The 22,137-nt window shown below is 47.2% G+C and overlaps 2 protein-coding genes across 9 annotated transcripts in view; both read right to left on the minus strand.

The window, feature by feature from the left end:
* The window catches only part of DDRGK1 (DDRGK domain containing 1), a 224,203-nt gene that overhangs the window by 124,644 nt on the left and 77,422 nt on the right, over positions 1-22,137 (minus strand). The window lies entirely within an intron of this gene.
* Positions 10,527-22,137, minus strand: part of SLC4A11 (solute carrier family 4 member 11) — a 136,549-nt gene continuing 124,938 nt past the window's right edge. For all 8 annotated transcript variants that reach the window (XM_068189040.1, XM_068189043.1, XM_068189041.1 and 5 more), the window contains 3 exons: positions 19,087-19,282; positions 17,362-17,531; positions 10,527-14,024 (listed from right to left, as the gene is read on the minus strand). In XM_068189040.1, coding sequence (XP_068045141.1) covers positions 13,961-14,024; positions 17,362-17,531; positions 19,087-19,282 — 430 coding nt within the window. In that variant the 3' untranslated portion in view covers positions 10,527-13,960. The remainder of the gene's footprint in view (positions 14,025-17,361; positions 17,532-19,086; positions 19,283-22,137) is intronic.

Genomic DNA, 22,137 nt, shown 5'->3' on the forward strand with positions numbered 1-22,137 from the left:
CTGCATTACCTCCGGGCAGAGCTGACATCGATCCCCAGGGATTTTTGGGAGGGAAAAAAAAAAAAAAAAAAAGAGGTGCATCTGCAAGGAAAGCGCCAGTGAGCTGAGCCAGGGCTGTTAAAGCTGTGCTTAACGCTGGGGTTCCTCCTTTGCTGCTCGAGCATCGCAGCGTGTGTGGGAGGCTGGTGAAAATAGCTTCCTCGCCAGGCCAGGACGTGCTGGAGGAGCTCCGGGATTTAATTTTTTTTAATTTTTTTTTTTCCCCATGACAGGTGGGGTTTTTTTTCCCGGCCCCTCCAGAGCGGTGACGAGGCAGGGTGGGATGGGGCTGATGCACAAACCCTGCACGGCCTGGGGAGGGGGAGCTCACTGAGATGTACCAAATACACCTGGAATTTCCAAGGAGGAAAAGGGGCATCTGCAGAACTCCCTGCAGCAGGAATCGCCGGATTCTGCAGTATCCAAAGCCATACAAATTCAGCCAAGCAGAAAAACACCCCCTAAGGACCGGCTCAGGCAGTCTGGGGCCAGATGCCTGGAGAATTTCTGTGCCCGAGCCACAGATCTGCTCCCACCCCGGGGAGAGGGGTTAGAGGAAGGATACGGGGTAGGGGACAGCCTGGAGGGGTTTTTCCAGCCTGGAGGGGTTCTTCCAGTCTGGAGAGGTTTTTCCAGCTTCCCTGGGGGCTGCTTTTGGGAGAACACCACGGCAAGGAGCTCCTGTGCGCTAAGGAGAGACAGGGAAGGATTTTTTTTTTCCTCGAGGCATCGTTGGGAAGCAGCTGGTTCATGCACAGAGGTCGAGTTCCTGTCCTGGCAGAGAGCAAGGAAGGAGAAAAGGTGATTTTAGAGGTGAGGAGCTTCCTGGGCCCTTTGCTCTGGCTTTCCAGGACTTTCAGCAGAGCCTCAAAATCCTCCAAGAGCTCCAGGGAGCAGAATTGACCCCACTCTGTCTCATCCCCGCCCCATTTCTGCAGGATGAAACCTGAAATTTTCCCTTTCAGACCTCCTGCAGGTCTGGGAACACCAGAGGGGAGTTTCCCCCCATTTTTCCAGGGAAATGAGCTGCTCTCATAACTTGAGGAGCAAAAGCACTGAGGGAGGGGCAGAAACTCACTCCCAGCTCATGGGACACTCACCAAGCAGCCAGAGGGCACATTCTTTGCTTGGGTTGGTTTTGGGGAGGACAGAAGGGAAAATGCCAATTTTCATGTGAAGAAATAATTAAAATAATTATTATTCTTCTGGCTAAAACCCTTGGTGCAGCATTTCTCCAGCCCCAGGCCACGGTGACCTTGCTGAGACACTGCTTCTGGGGCGAGCTGGGAAGCACTAATTGCATTTAATGGCAATTAAGGGGAGGAAATGGCCAGCGTGCCTTAGCTCAGCACTCACCGGAGCTTTCTGCCTTTGGCTGAGAGGACAGCACAGGTTTGGAGGAGCAGGGATGATGCTGGAGGGGGCGGGATGAACCCCAAGGAAGATTATCCGTGCCAAGCAAAGCCGGGAAGCAGAAATCACAAAATAAAAAGTTTCCTGCACCTGCCGCAGGGGAGGGGAGGGACGACCAAAATCCTCCCAGCACATCAGGAAGGCAGTGCCCAGATCTATTATTCCATTTTCTTGTACAAATGGCTACTTTATTAACAATTAATTGTTAATATAGCGCCCTATTAGGTCTAATGGCGAGGTAATAGGCGCAGGTGTTAATATGCAAATTTGGAGAAATCTCATTAACTCCGAGGTCCTGAACCTCCCGGTGTTTCCAGGACCAGCATCTTCCCTGCGGCACAGATGTTGACATTTCTCCCTCCCAGCAGGCAGAGCCTGCCCGGATGGATAAAATGAACCCCTTGGCACTCTCAGCTTTTAAGGAGCACCTCGAAGGGTGGATTTTACCTGCAGGGAAATTCGGGATGAGCCGGTCTGGGGCACCCAAACTTTCTCTGTAGATGCCACGGTGCTGCTCCCGTGGCTGTGATCAGGAATAACAAAATCGGAGGTGTTTTAGTGACCCAAATCCCATCCCCTTCTCTCCATGGGCATCTCCTCCTTTCCCTCGGAGGCTCTCCCAGAAATAGCCCTGATGAACATCAAGGAACATCTCCCCAGAATCACCCAGCAAACAAAAATAAAGTGGTGGGAACGTGGTACCCAAGAGAGGGTTGGATCTCCCAGAAATTAATCCCTTGCCTTGGGGTCCAATCCCACTCCCTTGGGATGTAATTTAGCCATTTATCTATAATTTAAAACTCTGAGAGAGGATTTTAGGGTGTTTCTTTTCTTATTGGTCCTGCCTAAAATAGAAAAAAAAAAAAAAAAAAAAAAGAAAAAAGAAACCTTTCGGTTGTTTTTAAAGGCTTCCAATGCATTTTGCTGTTTGAGCAGGTGGGGAACAATTGGAAATGTCACGGGGAAAACGCCATCCAAAGGAGACATCCCAATAATTCATCTCCAGAAGGTGGATTTGCTGAAGAGAAGTGTTTTAACCCTGTTCCGTGCAGCCACACTCCCTCTGCTGGAGTCTGCACAGACAACAGGCAGCTTTTAGTCACCCAGATTTACACATTTTGGTTACCTGGGAGGGCTCTCGGGGGTTTCTCCTTTCTCCATTAGGGCAGGATGTGCCCACAGCCTCCTCCCGATGTCCTGCACAGCTGGGACTGCCCTGGCGAGATGGGGATGAGCTGGGGGGGACATTTGGGGATGAGGAGGTGGAAGAGAAGCCCCCGACAGCAAATTTTTGGCTTCAGCCCCTCCTGTCCACACTGAAGCTGCCCATGGTGGGTGCCAAAAGGATTTTTAGGGGGGCTGATGAAATTAGGCAAAAACCCCAAAAGCCTGAAATAGGAAAGAATGGGAAAAAAATTATTTAGGTGAAGTCTTCAACACAAACCCCTCAGACCTGCAGCTCTGGCTCGAGGCTGTACTCACCCATTTGCCAGATTTTTATTGGTGATTTTATTTGTTATCCTTAGTGCTGATAATTTATCCCAAGTGATGGAAGTGCAGCTTTTCCTCCTGCTGCTCTCCCACCCACCTTTTCCAAAGGTTTGGGAAGGGTCCGGTTTTAGGTATGTACAGTAAGATAACAGAGTAATTTTGGGGGCTCAGATCGAGAGCTCCCCTTTGGTGCCTGGGGAAAAACCTGGAGAAAAGGAGGCTCAGGGGGGACCTTGTGGCTCTGCACAACTCCTGACAGGAGGGGACAGCCGGGGGGGTCGGGCTCTGCTCCCAGGGAACAGAGACAGAAGGAGAGGGAACGGCCTCAGGCTGGGCCAGGGGAGGTTCAGATTGGATATTTGGGAAAATTTCTTCATGGAAAGGGTTGTCCAGCGCTGGCACAGCTGCCCAGGGCAGTGTTGGCATCCCCATCCCTGAGGAGATTTAAAAATAGTGTGGATGTGGCACTTGGGGACATGGGTGAGTGGTGGCCTTGGCAGTGCTGGGGGACTGGATGATCTTAGAGAGCTTTTCCACCCTAGATAATTCTGTGATCCTGTAACACCTCTGGACCCTCCCCAGCAGGGATGCAGAGCAAACACTCCTGGCCAAACCTTTCCTAAAGCAGAGCAGGACAGGTCCCTGGGGAGCAGCAGGAGGAGCGAATGTCACTGCAGGACATCAAGGCCAACGTCGAGCTGGGAGCGGGAGCTGAGCCTGCAGGGAGGGAGCTGGCAGGGCTCTGTCCCCTTGGAGCAAACCACTCCATGAAAACCTTTTCTGCCAAGTTTTTTTTGCTGCCTGGCTTTGGGCAGAAGTTTTTGCTTGAAGGCAACGCCCTGGAAGTGTCCCAGGCCAGGTTGGACAGGGCTTGGAGCAACTTGGGCTAGTGGGAGGTGTCCCTGCCCGTGGGATGAGAGGAGATTTAAGATCCTTCCAACCACAACCACATCGTTTCTGCTTCCCACATAGGATTTGGGGCTGGTTGACCTTGAGTCAAGCCCTGCACCCACCAGCTTCCCATTCTGAGCCCGGGGCTCTCCGTGCTCGGTGCCCGGGTGATGGAGGGGGGTGGGCTGAGGCTCTCCGGAGGCTGGAGCAGATTTTGGAGTTTTGGGAGTGAAAACCGTTCCGGTGTTCTCCTCCCTGTCCCTGTTCTCCTCTCTGTCCCCTAGATGGCACCGGCTTTCAGCACATCAAGCTCCCCATGAAAACCAGCAGGTTTTGGTGCCTGCGAAGGCTCAGGGCCAGAAACAAACACAAAATCCACCCCGAACATTTAAAAGGGGAAAAAAAAAAAAAGCTACAATTAATTGCTTTTTTGGCTCATACACTGAAAAATTCAGATTTCTGACCCTTGATTTGCTGCAGCATTTCTGCTGCTTTCTCTTGTGGTCCATCTCTGGGTTCTGCATCCCCCCAAAAATTCAGGGGACAGGGAATAAGTGGTTCCTTCTCCCTAGCTTTGCTCCAGTGGATATCTGGGGTCTATGGCAGACCCTGTCACACCTGGGTCACTCCAGGAAGATATTTCAGTTCTTTATAGGGCTGGGAAGTGCAGGGAGGAATATTCCAACTCCCTTTTTTAGTTTAAACCAAAGCAGGAGATTGAGGAGGGAAAATTACTGACAAAATCATCACTTTGAAGACGCAGCCACCCTAAATAATCCCTTTTTCCATGCCCTCCACAGCACAGGGTAAACCCACACATCACATCCCTGGGGCCTGGCTCTTCCTTGGACACCTCATCCATGAAATTTTTGGCCGTCTCCCATTTGAAGCCTCCTGCCAAGCTCCTGGCAGAGCACCCCGTGTGTCCTGGTGGGGAAGGAAGGACAAGGTGAGGGAAACACCTTGTCCCCACCTGACCCTGACCCTCCCCAGCTCTGCACCAAATGCCACCAACATTTAAACCAAGATCATCATGAAACCTGCTCTGAACAGGGGCACTTGGCACCTTGCAGAGGCTCATCCAAAAGAAATCCATGCAGTGACATCCAGAAGGTGCCAAACTGTTGCCCTGATTTTTAAAAGTGTCATTTTATAGTTCTTTTGAAAGTTTTAAAGTTCTCATAAAACTTCTTTAACCTTCTAATTATGTTTACATATTTCTGCTGGAGTTCTCACGCACTGTTCATGTAAATAATGATTGTTTTGCATTCTTCTTTGTGAGGGGAGAGAATTAATAAACTGTTAGTTTAACCAGTGTGGTTGGAGAGGTGGTAATTCCATCCTCCAATCCACGGTCACCTTTAGAATTCCGTAACTACCAGATGTTCAAGTAAAACTTACTCTTTTTCTCTTTTAAACTTACCAAACTCCTGCGTACTCATTTTGCGTCCAATAGCGACACCAAACACGCCCCTCCTGCTGCTCAGCATCCATCCCCAGGGATCTGCAGGATCCCCACACATCCAGAGGGCTCTGTTCGAGCACAGCCACTTCTCACCCATTTTTCTGCCCTGTTCTGGGGCTTTCCAGCCTGTGCAGGAGGGAGCAGCCCTGGGCTGGGGCAGGTTCAGTGCTCTGCTCTTGGCACATCCCAGCAGTCCCCATGGCAGAGCAGGGAGCATCTCCCATCCCAAAAATCAGAGGCAACCCACCCAAATTAACAGCACCCAAAGTGCTCCCCCTTTTCCTGGGGTTCTGTCCATTTATGAATTGGGATTTTTTTTTTTTTTTTAATATATAGATTTATATGAGGGTCACCAGCATTGCTTTGGGGCAGCTCATGCTGATGCAGATCAGAGCTGGAGGAGGAATCCCACAGAACCTGGGGAGATGCAGTGGCTGGAGACCAGGGACAATAAAATATAGATAATAATAATAATAATAATAATAATAATAATAATAATAATAATAATAATAATAATAATAATTCAATAATATAAATATTGACATAATATCAAAATATCAATGTACGGGGATTTTAAAATATTATAGCAATATATCAATATTGCTATAATAATAATATTAAAAAATGCTGCAATTTATATATTGGCAGGCTGTGGATTGTCCCAGATCCTGCTCTGAGACCCACGCAGCCACTCCCAGCCTCACCTCAATCTCAGGTCCTCGTGAGCTCCTCCAGGATCCTTGAGTCACAGGAGGTTGGAGGGCAACTGGATGCTGGATCCTGTGGCAGGTAACAAATTCACTCCTTGGAGAATTCCCCAGCTCCCCAGTGACAACATTCATCAAGATTTGGGCTCATCTCTGGTTTGGGTGATGCCAAGGAAGTCAGAGCCAGCTCCAGATGCTGTCAGTGCACCAAATCAGGTAAAAGGTGCAGTTATTCTCCATTAAATGATGAAATAATCCAATTTTTGGCTCCCCAGAGTCTCACATGTCAAACACGTGCTCTTACAGTCACAGCTGAGATGCTCAAATTCTCCTAGTGCTGGGGATTACACAAATATCCCCAGTCCCCAGAGAAACACTCTCAGCACTGGGAAAGAAACCCAGACTGTGCCAGGAACTTCAGATTAAAGAAAAGACGGGGATTGGGCAAAAAGTAGAAATATATAAACAGCACATTTCTTTTTTATTTCCATTTTAAACACAGAGCTTCCTTATACAACCAAGGAATTCCCTCTCCCTCCCTCCCCCTCCAAGCAACTCTTATCAAAAGAAATCCTTCACTGGAAAATCAACACCAGATCAGGGACGTGCTCTGGGAGAGCCTCTAAAGCAACGCAGTATCCATGGGCCAGAAATCCCTGAACAGGGATCTCCCTCACTTCAAATCCCTTCTCAGCATCCTGGGGAAAACCTCCTGGTCTCCCAGTGGAGATGGATTTAACCAGCTACACATCATGGGGGGAAATAAACCCAGCACTGCTACACGTGGCTGGAAAGCCACCCCATGCTGCAGGGAAGGGGGATGCAGGGCTGGAGATGAGCTGGGTCTGCCCCTGGAAGGTTTCTCCTCTTAAGCAGGGCTTATCCTGCACTGACACTCTGTTGTAAAATGCAGGCGAACCCGGTGGGAAGGAATGGGGATGTCCAACATCATTTCAGAAGGCTGAATGATTTCTTTATTATAACTATGCTATAAGGCATTAATATACTATATAAAGGAAGATACTAAAACTACATGCTACTTTCTCTAACTACTCAATCTAACTACTCACAACTTGTGACCCTGTTTGCCAGAGTCCAGACACAGGTGGATTGGATTGGCCATCAGGCTCAAACAATCCTCACCAGAATCCAACCAAGCAATCACCCCAGGTAAACAATTCTCCAAGCACATTCCACATGAGAAAAACAAGGAGCAGAAATAGAAATTGTTTTCTCTTTCTTTCTCTCTGTGCACCTCTATGGAAAAATCCTGAGAGAGAGAGAGAGAAATGTGCTGCCACAGACACTCCCTCCAGGGAAGGCAGGAGGGGAAATGAGGGAGAATTTAGGATATATATGTGTTTAGGATACGCCTTTCTCAGGTGGGATCACGGGGAAGGGCTTGGTTTGCATTAATTTGAGGTTGTGCTTTGGATAAAGTTTGGGGTTTTTAAGCAGCTGAACTGTTGCAGTTTTTAGGAAGAGAATTTCTGTTTCCTGGGGTAACACCTCATGGAATCTCCTGACTTGGAAGGAACCCACAAGGATCACTGAGTCCAGTCTTTCCTTTGTAGGGACAAGGTACAAACTCACACCAACAAATAGGACAGGGAAAGGAGGGGATAAACACCTCCAGAAATAGCAGAGCCCTCAGTCACTGATTAAACCAGTGTGACACCACAGGCTAAACCCTCCCAGGGTCACTCAGCAGCTCCTCACTCCCCAGTGGCTGCTGTGCTCTGCAGCTGGATCATTCCTTCTCCCATGGGAACGGATCCACTTGGACCTGCTGGGCACCTCAGAGCACGGCCCAGCTTCAAAGGGACACATCCAACACCTCCTGCAGCTGCAGCTTCCAGACTTGGCCACTAAATGCCAGGATCATAATCACTTTTTAATATCAGAAGTGGTGGAGATGGGAGGGAGCTGCCAACACCTGGGCAGGCAAGGGGAGCTCTGCAGTGAAGGGCCTGGAGGGACAGGACACAGGGAATGGCTTCCCACTGCCAGAGGGCTGGGATGGATGGGAGATTGTGAAGGAATTGTTCCCTGGGTGGGTGGAGAGGGGCTGGGATGGAATTCCCAGGGAAGCTGTGGCTGCCCCTGGATCCCTGGAAGTGCCCAAGGCCAGGCTGGACGGGGCTTGGAGCACCCTGGGACAGTGGAAGGTGTTTGTGCCATGGCAGGGGATGGAATGAGATGAGCTTTAGGGTCCCTTCCAACCCAAATCATTCTGTGATTCCATGAAGATGTGATTCCCATAAAATCCTGCTCCAGCAGGCCAGCACTCCCTGGAGGTGCTGTTTGAAATCAGTGGCACTGGTCCCAAATTTGAGCAGTGTGATGCTTTGAACCCCAGAGAGGTGCCAGCAGAGCTCCCAGGGGAAGCAGCTCCGGACAGGAGGGGACACGGCCTGAGCTCTGTCACCGCCACCAAAGAGCTCACCCCCAGCTCTGGGGATGCTCCGGGCACCCAGGGCTGCACCTTCTGCTCCAGCCACCTCTGCAGAACCACCCAGGCCATCCAGTCATGGAAAACTTACCTAAAACAAGCGCTCCAGAACACCAACTCTTGCTGCTGGGCAGATGAGAACTTCTCCCAGCCCTCCCAAAATCAGCACTGAAATCAGTCCCCCACGTGTTGAATTTGATATGGAGGATTTCCTGCAGGCAGGCCCCTGATCACATCACAGACACCTCACTGCTGCAGAGCTCCTGGTTCTCCCCCCATGCTCAGAAGTGCCAGCATCACCCAGATCAGGAGGGAGAGACTTTATTTTCAAGCTTTTTCCCCCAACTCTTTGCATTTTGCTCCCCTTCTGTGGCTGAGTGACCCTTCTGTGTGCCCCTGCTGGGGCACTGCTCCTGCAGCAGCAGGAATTTGTCTTGTGGATGAAGAGCAGAGTCTCCAAGTGAGCAGCTCTTTGCAGGAGAGGCAGATGGGGAGCAGAAGGCAGCAGCTCCCCCAGGACAGGCTCTTCAATATTTAATGTGACATCAGAGCAGAGCCAAGCGAGCCCAGCTCATGCAGCGTTTTGTACAAGGCAAAGAAAGACACAGCCAGGGAAGTGTGAAAGGAAAACACCCAAAAGCCAAAGAGCAAAGTGCTAATTTGTGATTCTAAAGCTTGTACTGCAACAACTCCCTCCCCTCTGCTCTGCCCACAACGTTGATGGTTTGCTCTTTGCAAGCAGCGCTGCAGCCACCAGTGGAATGGCGAGGGTTTGGTCCTTCAATGCCTTAATTAGACAGGAAAACAATTAGAGATGATGATTCTCTTCTAACATGCACAGGCCTCCATACAGAAAACAACCCAGCCCCACCCCATTATGTCTATTGAGGTTGTTTTGGAAGCTTGGCAGATGAAAGGAGGACATCCCAACTGGAACAGGGGCCATAAAGGAGATTTCTGACGAGATGGGGAGGAGCAACTGCTGGACAGTTATCAATCCTCATCATTGCTTGTCTGGCAAAGGAGCCCCAAGGAGCAGCCACTGCCAGACACAGGCTCAGGTTCTCCAGGAAACATTCCCACTTGGCGTTTCCCCAGTGGAAATTCCAGAGCCAGCTTCTAGAATGGGCTGGGGAAGCAGAGAGCTGGGTCAGGAGATGACAGCAAACCGCTTGCACTGAGTTTTGGGGGAACAGACACAACAGGGGTGCTTGAGCCACCCCTGGCTCTGCCCATCAACGTTCTAGGCAGGTGAAAACCCTGCAAAGGGCAGATTCAGAATGCAACAAACAATAGAAAAAGGTTGGAAAGGAGTAACATGAATGCGTGACAATGATGGTGCAGATGCCTGTGGGACACACTGGAAAACAGGAGCTGCTTTTGGTGATGTGACATCTCAGGTCCCTTTCTTGTTGCTGAGAACTCCACAAAACCTTCCCAAACCAAGCCCTTCCCTCCCACCTCTGAACATTCTCCAGCTCTATCCAACTTTGGGGGAACTTCCTGCTCCTCCCAGGAGTGTCCACAGAGGAGAGTGCAGCAGCAGCTCCTAAAGCAGCCAAATCTCAGGAGCAGAAGTTTGCGAAGTCTCAGGCTCTGGGTGCAGCTGGGGATGTGGAATTTTGGGGAAGAACCTACAACTGTACATAAGTGTGGCCATCCACCCTGTTTCTTTCCAGAGCATCCCAGTTCCCTGGATCATCAGGAAGCTCGTGTTGTGTCCCACAGTGCTGGGGCTCACCTTGGACCACTTCACCAGCAGCAGCTCTGAGCCAAACCAGATGAATCACTTTACTCCATCCCCATCCTTCTGCTGCACATCCAAGTGGAGCTTGACATTTATTAAATAACTTCAAATGTTGGTGCCAGGGAGTTTGGGGCTGTTGCAGTGCAGTTGTCAGCCGTGCTTCCTAAGCAATCCCAAAAGTGCTGCACTGCTTGTTCAGCAAGTTCCACCTTTTCACCTACTTCCCTTCATTTACATGGACAAACATATCAAATCCCACACACAGCATGTCAAGGACATCTTCAAAAGCAACAAAATAAAGTCTCAGACCAACAAAACCAGTCAGGTACAAATCCGATTTTAATTGTCAAGCTCACTTCTAGCTCCTACATTCAATGCAAGGATCAAAAACTACAAGTTTGAGAGTAGAATTTTATTCTATCTCCAGTTTCTGATCGTTTTGGCAGCTGTCAAATGCCAACTTCCAAAATCCACTCATTTCAGAAGCTTTTCCCTGCCTTGCAATGCCAGGCGAACCCCACGGACTCTCCCAACAGCTCTTGACACCTTTCAGACTCAGTTCTTTGGCAACAGTTATACAGAGCATTGTGCGTATACAAAGAGCTTATAATAAAACTTCTTTTACATTCTAATTGTCTTAAACCTTCACAGAAGTATTAAAGTGCTCAATCAACTCTGAACAAACCCTCCTTCCCTAGTCAGCTACTTCCTGGAAACGCCTGCATTTAAGTCAGCAAAACCAGAAGCAAACAAGAAGAGAAAAGGCATGGAAAAATAAAATAAATCCTCTGCAGGATCACAAAAACCCCTTCTGAGACAAGAGGCCTCGAGTCTCACATCTCCCTTCCACCCAAATACTGAGACATAGGTCCAAATGTTCAACCAGTCCAAGCCAGCACAGCTTTTTTTCCCCCCCTCAAGCTGTGCTGATTTCCCACCAGCTGATTCTTTGGCCCCTGACTTCTGTAAGAACAAAAACCCTGCAGAACAGAATCCTACTGATGCTACAAAGAAAATACAAACACTGAAGTCACACCAGTGAAGGAAAATAAAAGATACAAACCAGAGTTGTGGTGGTTATTTAACCCTCTCTGCTGCCTGGATTTTCAATTCTCTCTGCAACATTTGACCCTATCTGAAATTGATATTTCAAATTTAAATGGGGACATTCTTGGCTCTTCTAAGTGGGGGATGGAGGGTACATCTCAAAACTATTTCATCTGGTAAAACCTGCAGGCCAGTCCACCCCACTATGGCTCTGTGCCCGAGGAAATCCCACCCAGAGCCTCAAAGAGGGCCAAAGCCACATTCCCTTGGGCACATCCTGTCCTTCCTCCAGCCACAGCACCCACAGCGTCACTTAAACCATCCCCTAGGGTGACTTCTTCCTGTGGAGACACCAGGAATTCACCCACAGGACACGTGTGTGTTACAGCTTTACTCAGCCAGAGGATGACACCTCTGATTGCAGCTTTGCTTAAATCTTTTGACATCTGTGGGAAAAACATGTTATTTCAGCCTCAGCAGCCCTCTGCACTCCCTGGCTTCCAGCAGGTCCTGAACTGCTGCCTGTCACCTGCCCTTTTGCTGTTGACTGAAGATCAGACAGAGTTCTGCCACCTCTGAAATCCTGTCTGCCCCTGTTCCTACACGCAGCCCTTGCTACACTGCTCTGAGTGATCCTGGCACAGAAATGACTAAAAAGCCAGGGAATTTTGGGGAAAGTGTTCAGAAACCACGTTTGGGTTTGTACCTGCTCTTGTCAGCCATGGCAGGAGCTGCTCCTGCTGCCCCCGAGGCTGCTGAAAGCCAAATTCCCTGCCTTGATGCACTGGGGTGGCCAACCTGACCCTGAGACTTCCCAGATCAGCTTGGTGCCACATGAAGGTCATGCTTTTGCTATCTGTGACATTGTTTTTCTTGCTAAGCTGAGGGGTTTCCCCTACAATTCCCTCAGGGAAATAAATCCATGGATCTCTCACTGCTCTCCTCCACCGAGTCTCAATACAAAGGGTTTCATAAGAAAATGAAAAAATTAGTTCTGCACACGTGTTTGAGAGCCGTGGGCAGCTCCACAAAAATTAAATACCTTCTGATCTTTAGTGCAAATACACCAAATCTGCAGTGGCTTGAGCCTGGCTTAGCATCAGCACAGGAGCTTTGCACCCAAAGCCTTCCTCCCTCATGGCTGGGTTGGTCTCCCTCACCATGCTGGGGTGGGAGGAAGAAACTCTGCATCATCTGCTGGGCAAGCAACTGGTAAGAAACACTTCTCTGTGCTGATAAATTCATATTTTACATTCCTCTTCTTCCCTCATTTCTACTCTTTTGAAAGTTCATCACCGAGGTCCACGATGTTCTGAACATTTTTAGCTGTGACCTGTGATGTGCCAAGCACTGAACTGAAGGGCAGCTTGTTTCACAGTACTCCAAATAAGAAAACTGACCCTAGTACAAGCAAAATTAAATAAACTGAAATATAAAAGACAGCAGAAGTTAAGATTCATCCAGAAATATAACATCTGGGGAGGGGGGAACTGGAAATCAGCTACGCAACAGAAACAATGAAATGACCAACAAGTATTGATTAGGTGAAAAGAGGAAAACTTTCATTGCATTCTGTACATCAAAATTAAATGAAAAATTCACATGTTGGAGCCTCGAGACAGAATGATGAAGGTCTCAAGCCACAGGAAGGAGAAAGCAAAGAAAACACCTTGAAGAAAGCAACACGTGAACAAAAGCAGTAACTGAGCAGCTTCCAAAGGAATAAAAGTGACCGTCTCTCAAATGAGAAAAAGCAGCACTGAAGCAGAGAACAAGTATATGGTCAGGACATGGTGGGTAACACTGACTGCACAAAACACTTGTGAATTTGGAAAGAACCAGGCCTATTTGTATATCTATGCAAAATATATACACAACTCCATATGTATATATGTACACATAGGCACTACTGTACATATGTATATGCAACCTCGACACAACTGCCCTCTGGGTGCAAGCAAAAAATGCTGCAGTTGTGCAAAACCTACAATTCTGTGTTTGATTACCCAGGAGAAATGGGAGAAAGATCCAAACTAATGCCCAAACAGCTCAAACCCAGCAGGGGTTTCATCCACAGGGCCATAAGAGCCCAGCCTCTGAATGCTCCCAGCTCATTTGCTGGGATTAAGAATTCATCCAAAACTGTGGGTTGAAGCAGTACACATTGCAACTGTTTCCAAAACCATGAATGTGAGAAAACAGCCACCATCTCTCCTGACATTAGTGGCTCAGCACGGGGCCATCCCACCCAGAACAGCAATTTGGGAATACTGGGTGCACAGGGAACTGGATTCAAAGGCCAGGCCAGGGCTGTCATTCTATAAAACAAGGGTCAGTTGCTGTTCTTAGTGTTGGGGAAGAAAAGGATGTGGTGCATTAAAAAAGCCACCCCCACCCTCAAACAAGGGAACACAGGACAACTCTGGATGCTCCAACCACGCAGCCAGGCTGATCTTTGGGGTTTGTGTGGTTGGGGATGTGGAAAGTAGCGTTTTCCATAAAGCTTGTTCGCCTCACAGCTCCAGGGAGCAGCGTCCTCTCAAGCCCAAGGCTCCCTCGGTCTGGCACAGGCCCCGTGGAGCTGTGACAGGAGTGCATTGCCAACGTCAGAGCACGAAGAAAGTGGTGAAAGAAAACTGCAGGAGATGGTGCCACGCCTTGGCTGGCCCCAAAGGGGATGTCTCTGCTGCTCTGCAGGCCAGGGAGTCTCAGTACTCTGCATCCATGGCATCCAGGTACTTGGCCTCGATGATCCTCGGGAGCAGGTTGTACCTAAGGCAGAGCAGAGAGTGGGGTCAGTCCCCGTTTGTGCAGCATCTTCCTCCCTGTCCCAAAGCTCCCAGGTGAGTTTGGCCGTGACACTCACCCAGTGAGGGGGACACAACGTGGAGACAGCAAAACCCCCCCAAAAAAGCAAACGCAGCGTTTATAGGAACTGCAGTGCCAGGCTCCCTCTGCAAGAGCCTCCTCCTTCCAGCTGGAAAGAGAACATCCTCATCCTCACAGGAGGAAGTCACTTTCCTAGAGCTCTGTCACCACCAAGTCTCAGGGTGACAAAAATACAGAGGTGAAGAGCCAGGACTCCAAACAAGACCATCCTGACCTGGTGTCTGGCTTCTCCACGTGGAGACAGGGATTCCCTTACTTGAAATTTTATTTTTTCATTTGATTTTTTTTGCAAAAATATCCTCACAAATTAATATATTTGGGTTAGAAAGGCACTGTGAAGTCGCTCTCGTAAATCTTGTATATAAATAAAACTATTCACATACGCAAATAAATTTTAAATAAAAAACAAATAATATATTTACCTAAATAAATAATATTATATACATTATTTTTAAAATAAGAACTAACGCTACTTTCATTCTACCTTATAAATTTATATACATAATACATATATACTACCTTAAATTATATACATCATTTTAAAAATAATAACACTACTTTCATACTACTTTCACACATTAAAATCAAACTTAAATGAATTGTAAAAAATATTTTAAAATAATAATTTTAACTAATTAAATATTTTATAAATAAAATAACCTATAATAAAATGCAAACTACAACTCAACAACAACCACAACAATAAAAAAAAAATTGCACATTTATGTGGCATTTTCCCTTGTTTAATAAGGAAGCGACTCTTCAGCTGTTAAAATAACTCATAAAGCACCAAAAAATCAGTTTCAGATTTCAACAGCTGTGCAAGAGATCCCAAACATCACTTATTAATGAGAAATACCAGGATCTCCTTAAACAGAGCCATGATAGAATAAAATGCTTGAGAGCCACGGGAGCCCAGATAAGAGAGAACTTGGAGAGAAGTTTCTTCTGTGGGCAACCAAAAACTCATTATCCCAAAGTTCTGGATCTAAGCCAGGAACTGGGAATACCCAAAGAGATCAAGTTTTCCTCCAACTGGCTGTTTTCCACTGCAATAATGGATTTCAGTGGCTTCTCAGTATCTGTCTGAGACCACACCAGTGATCCCTCACTAATGACCACACAAATCATGTTTCTAAAGCTGTTGGATGGATGGAAATGTGGCTTTGGGACGTGGCTGAGATCTGGATGGGACACCAAGCCATGACTCACTCATTTGTGTTTGATTCTTGAATTTGCCCCCTGGCTACTGTCCCATCTCCTCTTTCTCCCTTCATTTATTAAAAAAAAAAGGAGAAAATATATTAAATATTAAATTTCTTCAATTGCCTCATCTGTTTAGAGTGCCAAATCTTTGGGAAAAAGTCATTAACTACAGAGCTCATGAATCATGGTGCTGCCTTCTTGGCTGGAGGCCGCAGAAACTACATGAAGGCAAAAGAAATCAGAGGAAGGAAAGCCAAGGGCAAATTTCCATGTTGTGCCAGGCAGCAGCAGCATCTTCCCCTTGGCAGCACGGCTGATTATCCAGCTGCTGGGAAAAAACTAGCCTGGAAAGAGTTAGCAACACAGAGGGCATAAACTGACAGCATCTTATTTACTGAAAAGAAGATATATTTGCATATTAGTATCTAGCTCTGAGTACAAAATCAGGTTTTTGACTGCATTCTTGCCACACTAATCGAGTTTTTTATACCATGTCCAATACCTGAATTTGGCTGAGTGTGCCCCATGTTTTCTGTTCTGCACTGAGCTGCAATTCCCACAAGAGCCACTCATCCAGCACTGCTCACAGTTGGAATATTTACCAGCCACTCATCCAGGCACCCCAAGTGCCACCAGTGTGAAGGGCATTACAACCAGAGGAACAATAATTTCTGTGTTTTCCAAGCCTGTTTATCTTTTAAAATCCAGCCCAAATGGCTCTGCCATGATCCTGTTGAAAGCCATGGTAGCTCTAACATTTGCTTTTGTTTCAGAAAGGACTGGACCCATCGTTATCAGCCAAGGAAAACATCACTGCAGGTGGTGCAGATTAACAAACTGGCAGCCCTGAACTTTGGGATCAGAGGCAAAATCTCTGGGACTGCAAGCTCAAAGTCAAGCAGATATCACTGGTGCCATGCTGGCCTAAAAATAATCAAGTGGCCTGGAAACTTGATCTGCTCCTTCCAAGATCTTTTTATGGCCTCTCATTATATCCAAAGGACTGACAGCATGAATTATTTAAATGAAGAACGGTGGGCAGTGGCTACTAATGAACCCCAAGGAAGAAATTAGTTAAATTTCTTAACAATTCTCTCTCAATTCTCTCTCCCTCTAGGATATTGTGGGGTCCTCCCAGATTTAAACATGTATTTTAAGTCTAAATGTGGCCAGTTTCACCCAGCTGATCATTGACAGGGACATCCAGCAGTGCAGGAGGTCTGGGAGGTCACCACAGCACTGGGTAAGAGATAAGGACCCCTCTTAGGAGAAGTTTCCAGCTCTGCTGGAAAATCAAATTACAAAGTGATAAGGAATATTATCAAATACCACCTAGAGGTTTGGACTTTGGCTTCTTAGGAAGATCAGGCATCTCACAGGCACTAAAAGGAGTGTTTTTGCCTCCTGGGAAGCTGGAAGAAGAGGACTTGCCAGCCCAGAACCCTCTGCACAACTCCCATCAGCAGTGAAATCCTGATTCCTCCTCAGGCCTGAGCAGCTGGTAAGAAAGCCCTCCTCATTACCCACTTCCAGGGGCTGGTTAGTCTGGAAAATGCAGAAAACTCTCCTGAACCACTCAGACTTCACACAATAGAAGGGACTGGAAGGGACCTCTGGAGATCACCCAGCCCAATCCCCCTGCAACAGGTGACACAGGAACGTGTCCAGGTGGGTTTGGAATGTCTCCAGAGAGGGAGACCCCACGGCCTGCCTGGGCAGCTGTTCCAGTGCTCTGCCACCCTCAACATAAAGAAGTTCTTCCTCATGTTGAGGTGGAACTTCTTGTGTTTTAGTTTGCTGCCTTTAGTCCTTGTCCTGCTGCTGGGCACCACTGGAAAGAGTCTGGCACCATCCTGAGATATTTATATGGATTGGTGAGATCCCCTCTCACTCTTCTCTTCTCCAGACTAGACAAGCTCAGATCCCAGTTTCTCCTCTCCTCAGCCTTCCAGCAATCCAAGCCTGAAGACACCAGGCATGGGAGACAGGCAAAAAAGACAGCCAAGCTTCCTACCTGATGGGGATCATCCCTATCATGATGAGGGGGAAGATCATCTTCATGTAAGGCAGGGGTGACATTCCAAAGCCACAGAGGATGAGGAGCTGCAGGACCTGCAGGCCTGTGAAATAGTGGATCTTCCTCTGGGGAACTCTGCGGATGTAATGGGTCGGAGGATAAGCGGTCTGGGAAGAGAAGAACCACACGTTAGACATGCAGGGACCTGGACTTGTGACAGCAGAATGGGGCTTTGGGACACCAGGCTTTGAGGGAAGTCATCCATTTGTACAAGCAATGCAGCACCATCAGGGTCCTTAAGAGGTTCAGCAGCTGAACATGGGATTTGTAGGGTTAATTCCAGTGCCTGAAACCACAGCATGGGCAGCAAGTCCCAGAGGATGACGGGGCACTGGGAGCCTGGAGAGAAGACAGGACAGCCCTCAGGGCCAGGACTGCCTCTGGGAACATCTGGAGTGCAATGTAGGATCTTGGGAAGTGCAGGAATGAGATTCCCTGAGGAGGACTGGGATTGGCAGGCAGAGGTGCCTGTGGGGTGTGCAGGGGGAAGGAGAGCAGATGCATCCAGGTGCTGTTCCTGTCGATGGCTCCTCCACCTGACACCCAGCTCCTCATTATTTTATAGCCTTGCAAGGCTCCAGGCTTGCCCCTGCTGCTCCCATCTCTTGGCTGAACCCCTTTAGGAGAAAACCAGGAGATGAGGAAAGTGCGGGAAGAGGCTGTGCTCACACTGCAGGGATTTTCTCAGCTCCTATAAGCCAGCCATTTTTGAGAAATAAGGGGGGAAAAAATGACATTAATAGGCAAAATATGGTGGTTTCTTTTGACAGTTCCTTGCTCATGTCTGAGCACAGGCTTTGACTCACTGTCTATACATCAATGAAGAGGATGAGCAACTGTCTGCTGGCACCAGCACAGCCTCAGTGGCTTTCAGATTGTGTCATGACTCATGAAAAGGTTCCCACAAAAGGGAGTTTTCCATATTTGAGAATACTTTTTAATTTTTTACACCAAAACCTGGAAAATTCCACACATAATTCCTACTAAAACCAGAAGTAATAAGTCGCATACATCAGTAGCTGTTCAAAAATTGACATGACATGACAAATGTGATCTTTAGCTGAATTTCACAGTTTTAACCTCTGGGATGTAATATTAGAGATTAAGACAGATTAGAAAAGATGCAGAGCCAAATGTTGGGCTTATTAAGCCTTTGACCCTTGTTATATAAGAGAAGGTGAGCTGGAGATTGCTCCAGGTACCACCTACACTCCCAAACAACATATTTTTTTGCACCTGTAACAGAGACAGATTTAAAAAAAAACATCTTCCAGGTTTGTTTTCAGCCCACATCAGAGAGGTTTCAGTAACACATGTAATTCCATTTTGAGTTTAAAATCCCATCTTGCTGTATTTCACACAAAATGAAAGTGTGAAACAGCACCAAAAAAAATACCTGCCTGAAGCTTTGTTGGGGAAATCAAAGATCATGATTTCCTGTTGTTGTGCCTATTATATTTTATATTATTACTTTTTAAAATGTATGTACTCTGCAGATGACACGACAGCAGAGAGGGGTTTAAAACTCCCAAAAAAAACCCTCACCAAAAAAAACAACAAAAAAAAAAAACCCAAACAAACCAAAAAGCAAAGAAACCCCACACTGAGAGAGCAAAAGTTTGAACAGCTGGGTTGCAAACACAACTCCAGGACTCCGGGTACCTGTTCCTTGAGCAGCAGAGCCACCCTTTCAAAGAGCTGGTTGCCATCGATGGAGGTCAGGGCGATGTAGAGGAAGAGGCCAAAGAGGACGGGCTTTGGGATCCACTGCAGGGGGAACGGGAGCAGCAGCAGCGACAGCCCCACCAGGAAATTTGCAATCAGGCTTGTCAGCCGGGTCTCCTTCACACTCACAATCCTGGCAGCAAGAAAAGAGGGGTCAGGAGATGGGATGACACCCCAAGATCTGTAAGTGTTTATCCCAGTGGTTGCTCCCTGGAGGAGCAGGACACGTGCCACCGGGGAAAGGGAAACTCATCCCCACCACTGAAATCAGCACTTCTGGCCCCGTGCTGACATTGAGGAGGCAGAGCCTGGCTGGAGCCAGGCCAGGCACTTAATCCACAGCTCAAACAGAGCAGCTGGAAAAGTGCCAAATTCCCTTTCTGTAAAGCTCTACAGATCCTATCCTGAACTAAATTGCCCTCGAAACTGATTCTGTTTAGCACAATGCAGAAAAGAAAAAAAAAAAATCAACCAGCCAAGAATCCTCTTTCTGGTCAGTAATCCTTCCCTTGCTTTACCCTGGGCACATGCAACTGGCTTCTCTCCCAAAGAAAACTCATTGACTTCTCCAGGAAATAAGGAACGTCTTGGAGAAATAAATAAAAAAAAAACCAACAAAAAACAAACAGAAAGTCAGCCGTCTCCTGACAGCAAGTCAGCGTTTTTGATGGATACGAGGATCTCCCTGTTTACATGGAAGGGAATGCTGAGAGCACCACACAGGGATTCAGTCCTGCTGTGGGCAATTGCCTATTACCATGCAAAACATGTCATTAATTAATGCAAATTTTCCAGAGCTGACAGGCCACAAATTGAGCTTTTTTGAGGGGAAGACTGACAGGGAAGCAGGCAGCAGCTTTAGCAACCTGCTTGAGGGGAGGCTGCTGTGTTTTCTGTGCAGTCCAGCTAAACCTGTGAGCATCTCCTCCCAGTCTGAAAAAAAAAAATCAGAAACAACAGGAGGAAAGAAAACCCATATCTGTCAAGACTACTTACAAGGAGAGAAAAGGAGGATTCCTATTTTTTTTTAGAAGATAAATCCAACAATTCAGTGGCTAAGCCAGTGAATAAATACCCCTATTATGAGGGAAAAGTTTTGTCCAGAGGTTGTTCTGGTGTAATTTAGTGACCTCATTCCCTGGATGAAACCCCTCAAATTCTGAATTAACCCTATACACAAAGTTCTCTGAGGATTAACACCAAAGATCTATCAAAACACACTTCCCTCCTTTGCACATGCACTGCTGGGACTTCTTAACCCCTTTTGTTCTGAAGAAGATTGAATTATTGCAATATTAAGTTGGAGAGTTTTGCTTAGAAGTAAAGTCAGGGTGAACTTCAAATCTGTTTATACCTTCAAGAAGGAAAAGGAAGCTGAGGGGATGAAGGAGCCTTCCACACCTGTATTTGGAGAGGGAGGGAAAGGGTGACAGCCCAAAGCTTGCTCTGAGGATTTGGACAACAAGGCAGAATTAACACCAGCAGTCATGAGACCTAAGGAACAACAGGTACCACAAACAGCACACAAAATCCTGAGAACAACACTGGAATTCTTCTGTGAGTATTCGGGCAGGTCCTACAAAAAATCCAGGATTACCAGGACAGGGTGCACAGAGGTGTTAACCTTTAAGTAACCTTCCAACAGGTTTAAATTACAGCTTTTCTCCTTCCAAACAGATTTTTTTGGATCCCCTACATCCAAGGGGTCCCTGCCAGTGCCTAAAGAAGCTGAGGGAAAGCAGAGTGCTTCACTCTTGCCAGCTGGTGGAACTGGGACATCACCTAAATGGACTGAGTTTGGCATCTTTCCCACTGGCTCCAGGTCTGGCTCACCACAGAAGTGCTGGAGATGAACAGAGCCAAGCAGCTCAAAGTGTAACTGGAAGTGCTGTGCCAGAGCAATTCCAGTCTGGCCACTCCAGAGCTGCCAGCACCATGATGAGACTCCGTGGTGGCTCAGAGGAGGAGCAGTTTAAGGATGCACTGATTTAACCTCATCCAGGTAGAGCAGGAATTCCTCCAGCACCAGGTCAGCCACAGAGGAAGAATTTCTGCTATTTCAGACAGAGATCTCTCCTCCTTCTGGGGAGGCTCCTGCCCTGCAAGCACACACAAGTCTGCAAGGGAAGTCATGCAAGTGGAAGAGCTCAGGAGCAAAATGAGCTACAAAACCACATTTCAATCAGATGCAAGGCTGCAAGAACAAGCTCAGAGTGGCAGCCCTTAGGTAAGAGATTTCTGAAGTTCATGGAATTCTCTGCAGCCATCTCTCAGGGATGCAGCAATCACAGCACTGTGTTTGATCACAGGCAAGATGTACTGCAATTGCTGCCAGCTCCTGCTAATGCCACTTATTAGTTTGGAATATTTTATCAGAACATAACTAAAATTGCTCATAATTGACCAAACATGATATTTTAAAAACTGATGTTCCCAGCCTTAGATTGGTCTTTTGCTAATTCTAGCACCTCATTTCCAGAATAAGAACATCACAGTCACATTAAGTCAACAGAGGAATCCTTGATTTCCATGTGTTCAGAATCTGGTTTGGCCCTTGAGGAAACAGCTCCAGAAAGTCTGTGCTGTGATGGAAATAAAGTAATTAATGGAGATTAAAGAGCATAATCCAGGCTCGTTGCCCCAAAATCCTCTAAATATGGCTAGCATGGGATTAGCCATTCCTGAACTTCTCCAAGTAAGCAACAAGGGCTGTTTGCAGATTGCCACAGGAAACTTAAATCGTTTCTCTACAGCGGAGAAGAAAATTTTGCTTTTGCTGTGACAGATCTTTATCCTTGTTTATATCATCATCCCGTGGGAGCTTTGATTTGAGTGCAAGGCAAGGAGCCTGACAAGGGAGACAGAGCTGATTTTCTAATTGAGCTTCATTTCTTTTTCAGCAGAGCTGGCTAAGGGGGAATGAAAAAAAAATAATAAAAAAAAAAGATGACTACATTGCTTGGAGCCGCCTGTTCTAGCCCCAGTGCT

The sequence above is a fragment of the Anomalospiza imberbis genome, chromosome 4 (assembly GCF_031753505.1).
Source record: "Anomalospiza imberbis isolate Cuckoo-Finch-1a 21T00152 chromosome 4, ASM3175350v1, whole genome shotgun sequence".
Classification (NCBI taxonomy): domain Eukaryota; kingdom Metazoa; phylum Chordata; class Aves; order Passeriformes; family Viduidae; genus Anomalospiza; species Anomalospiza imberbis.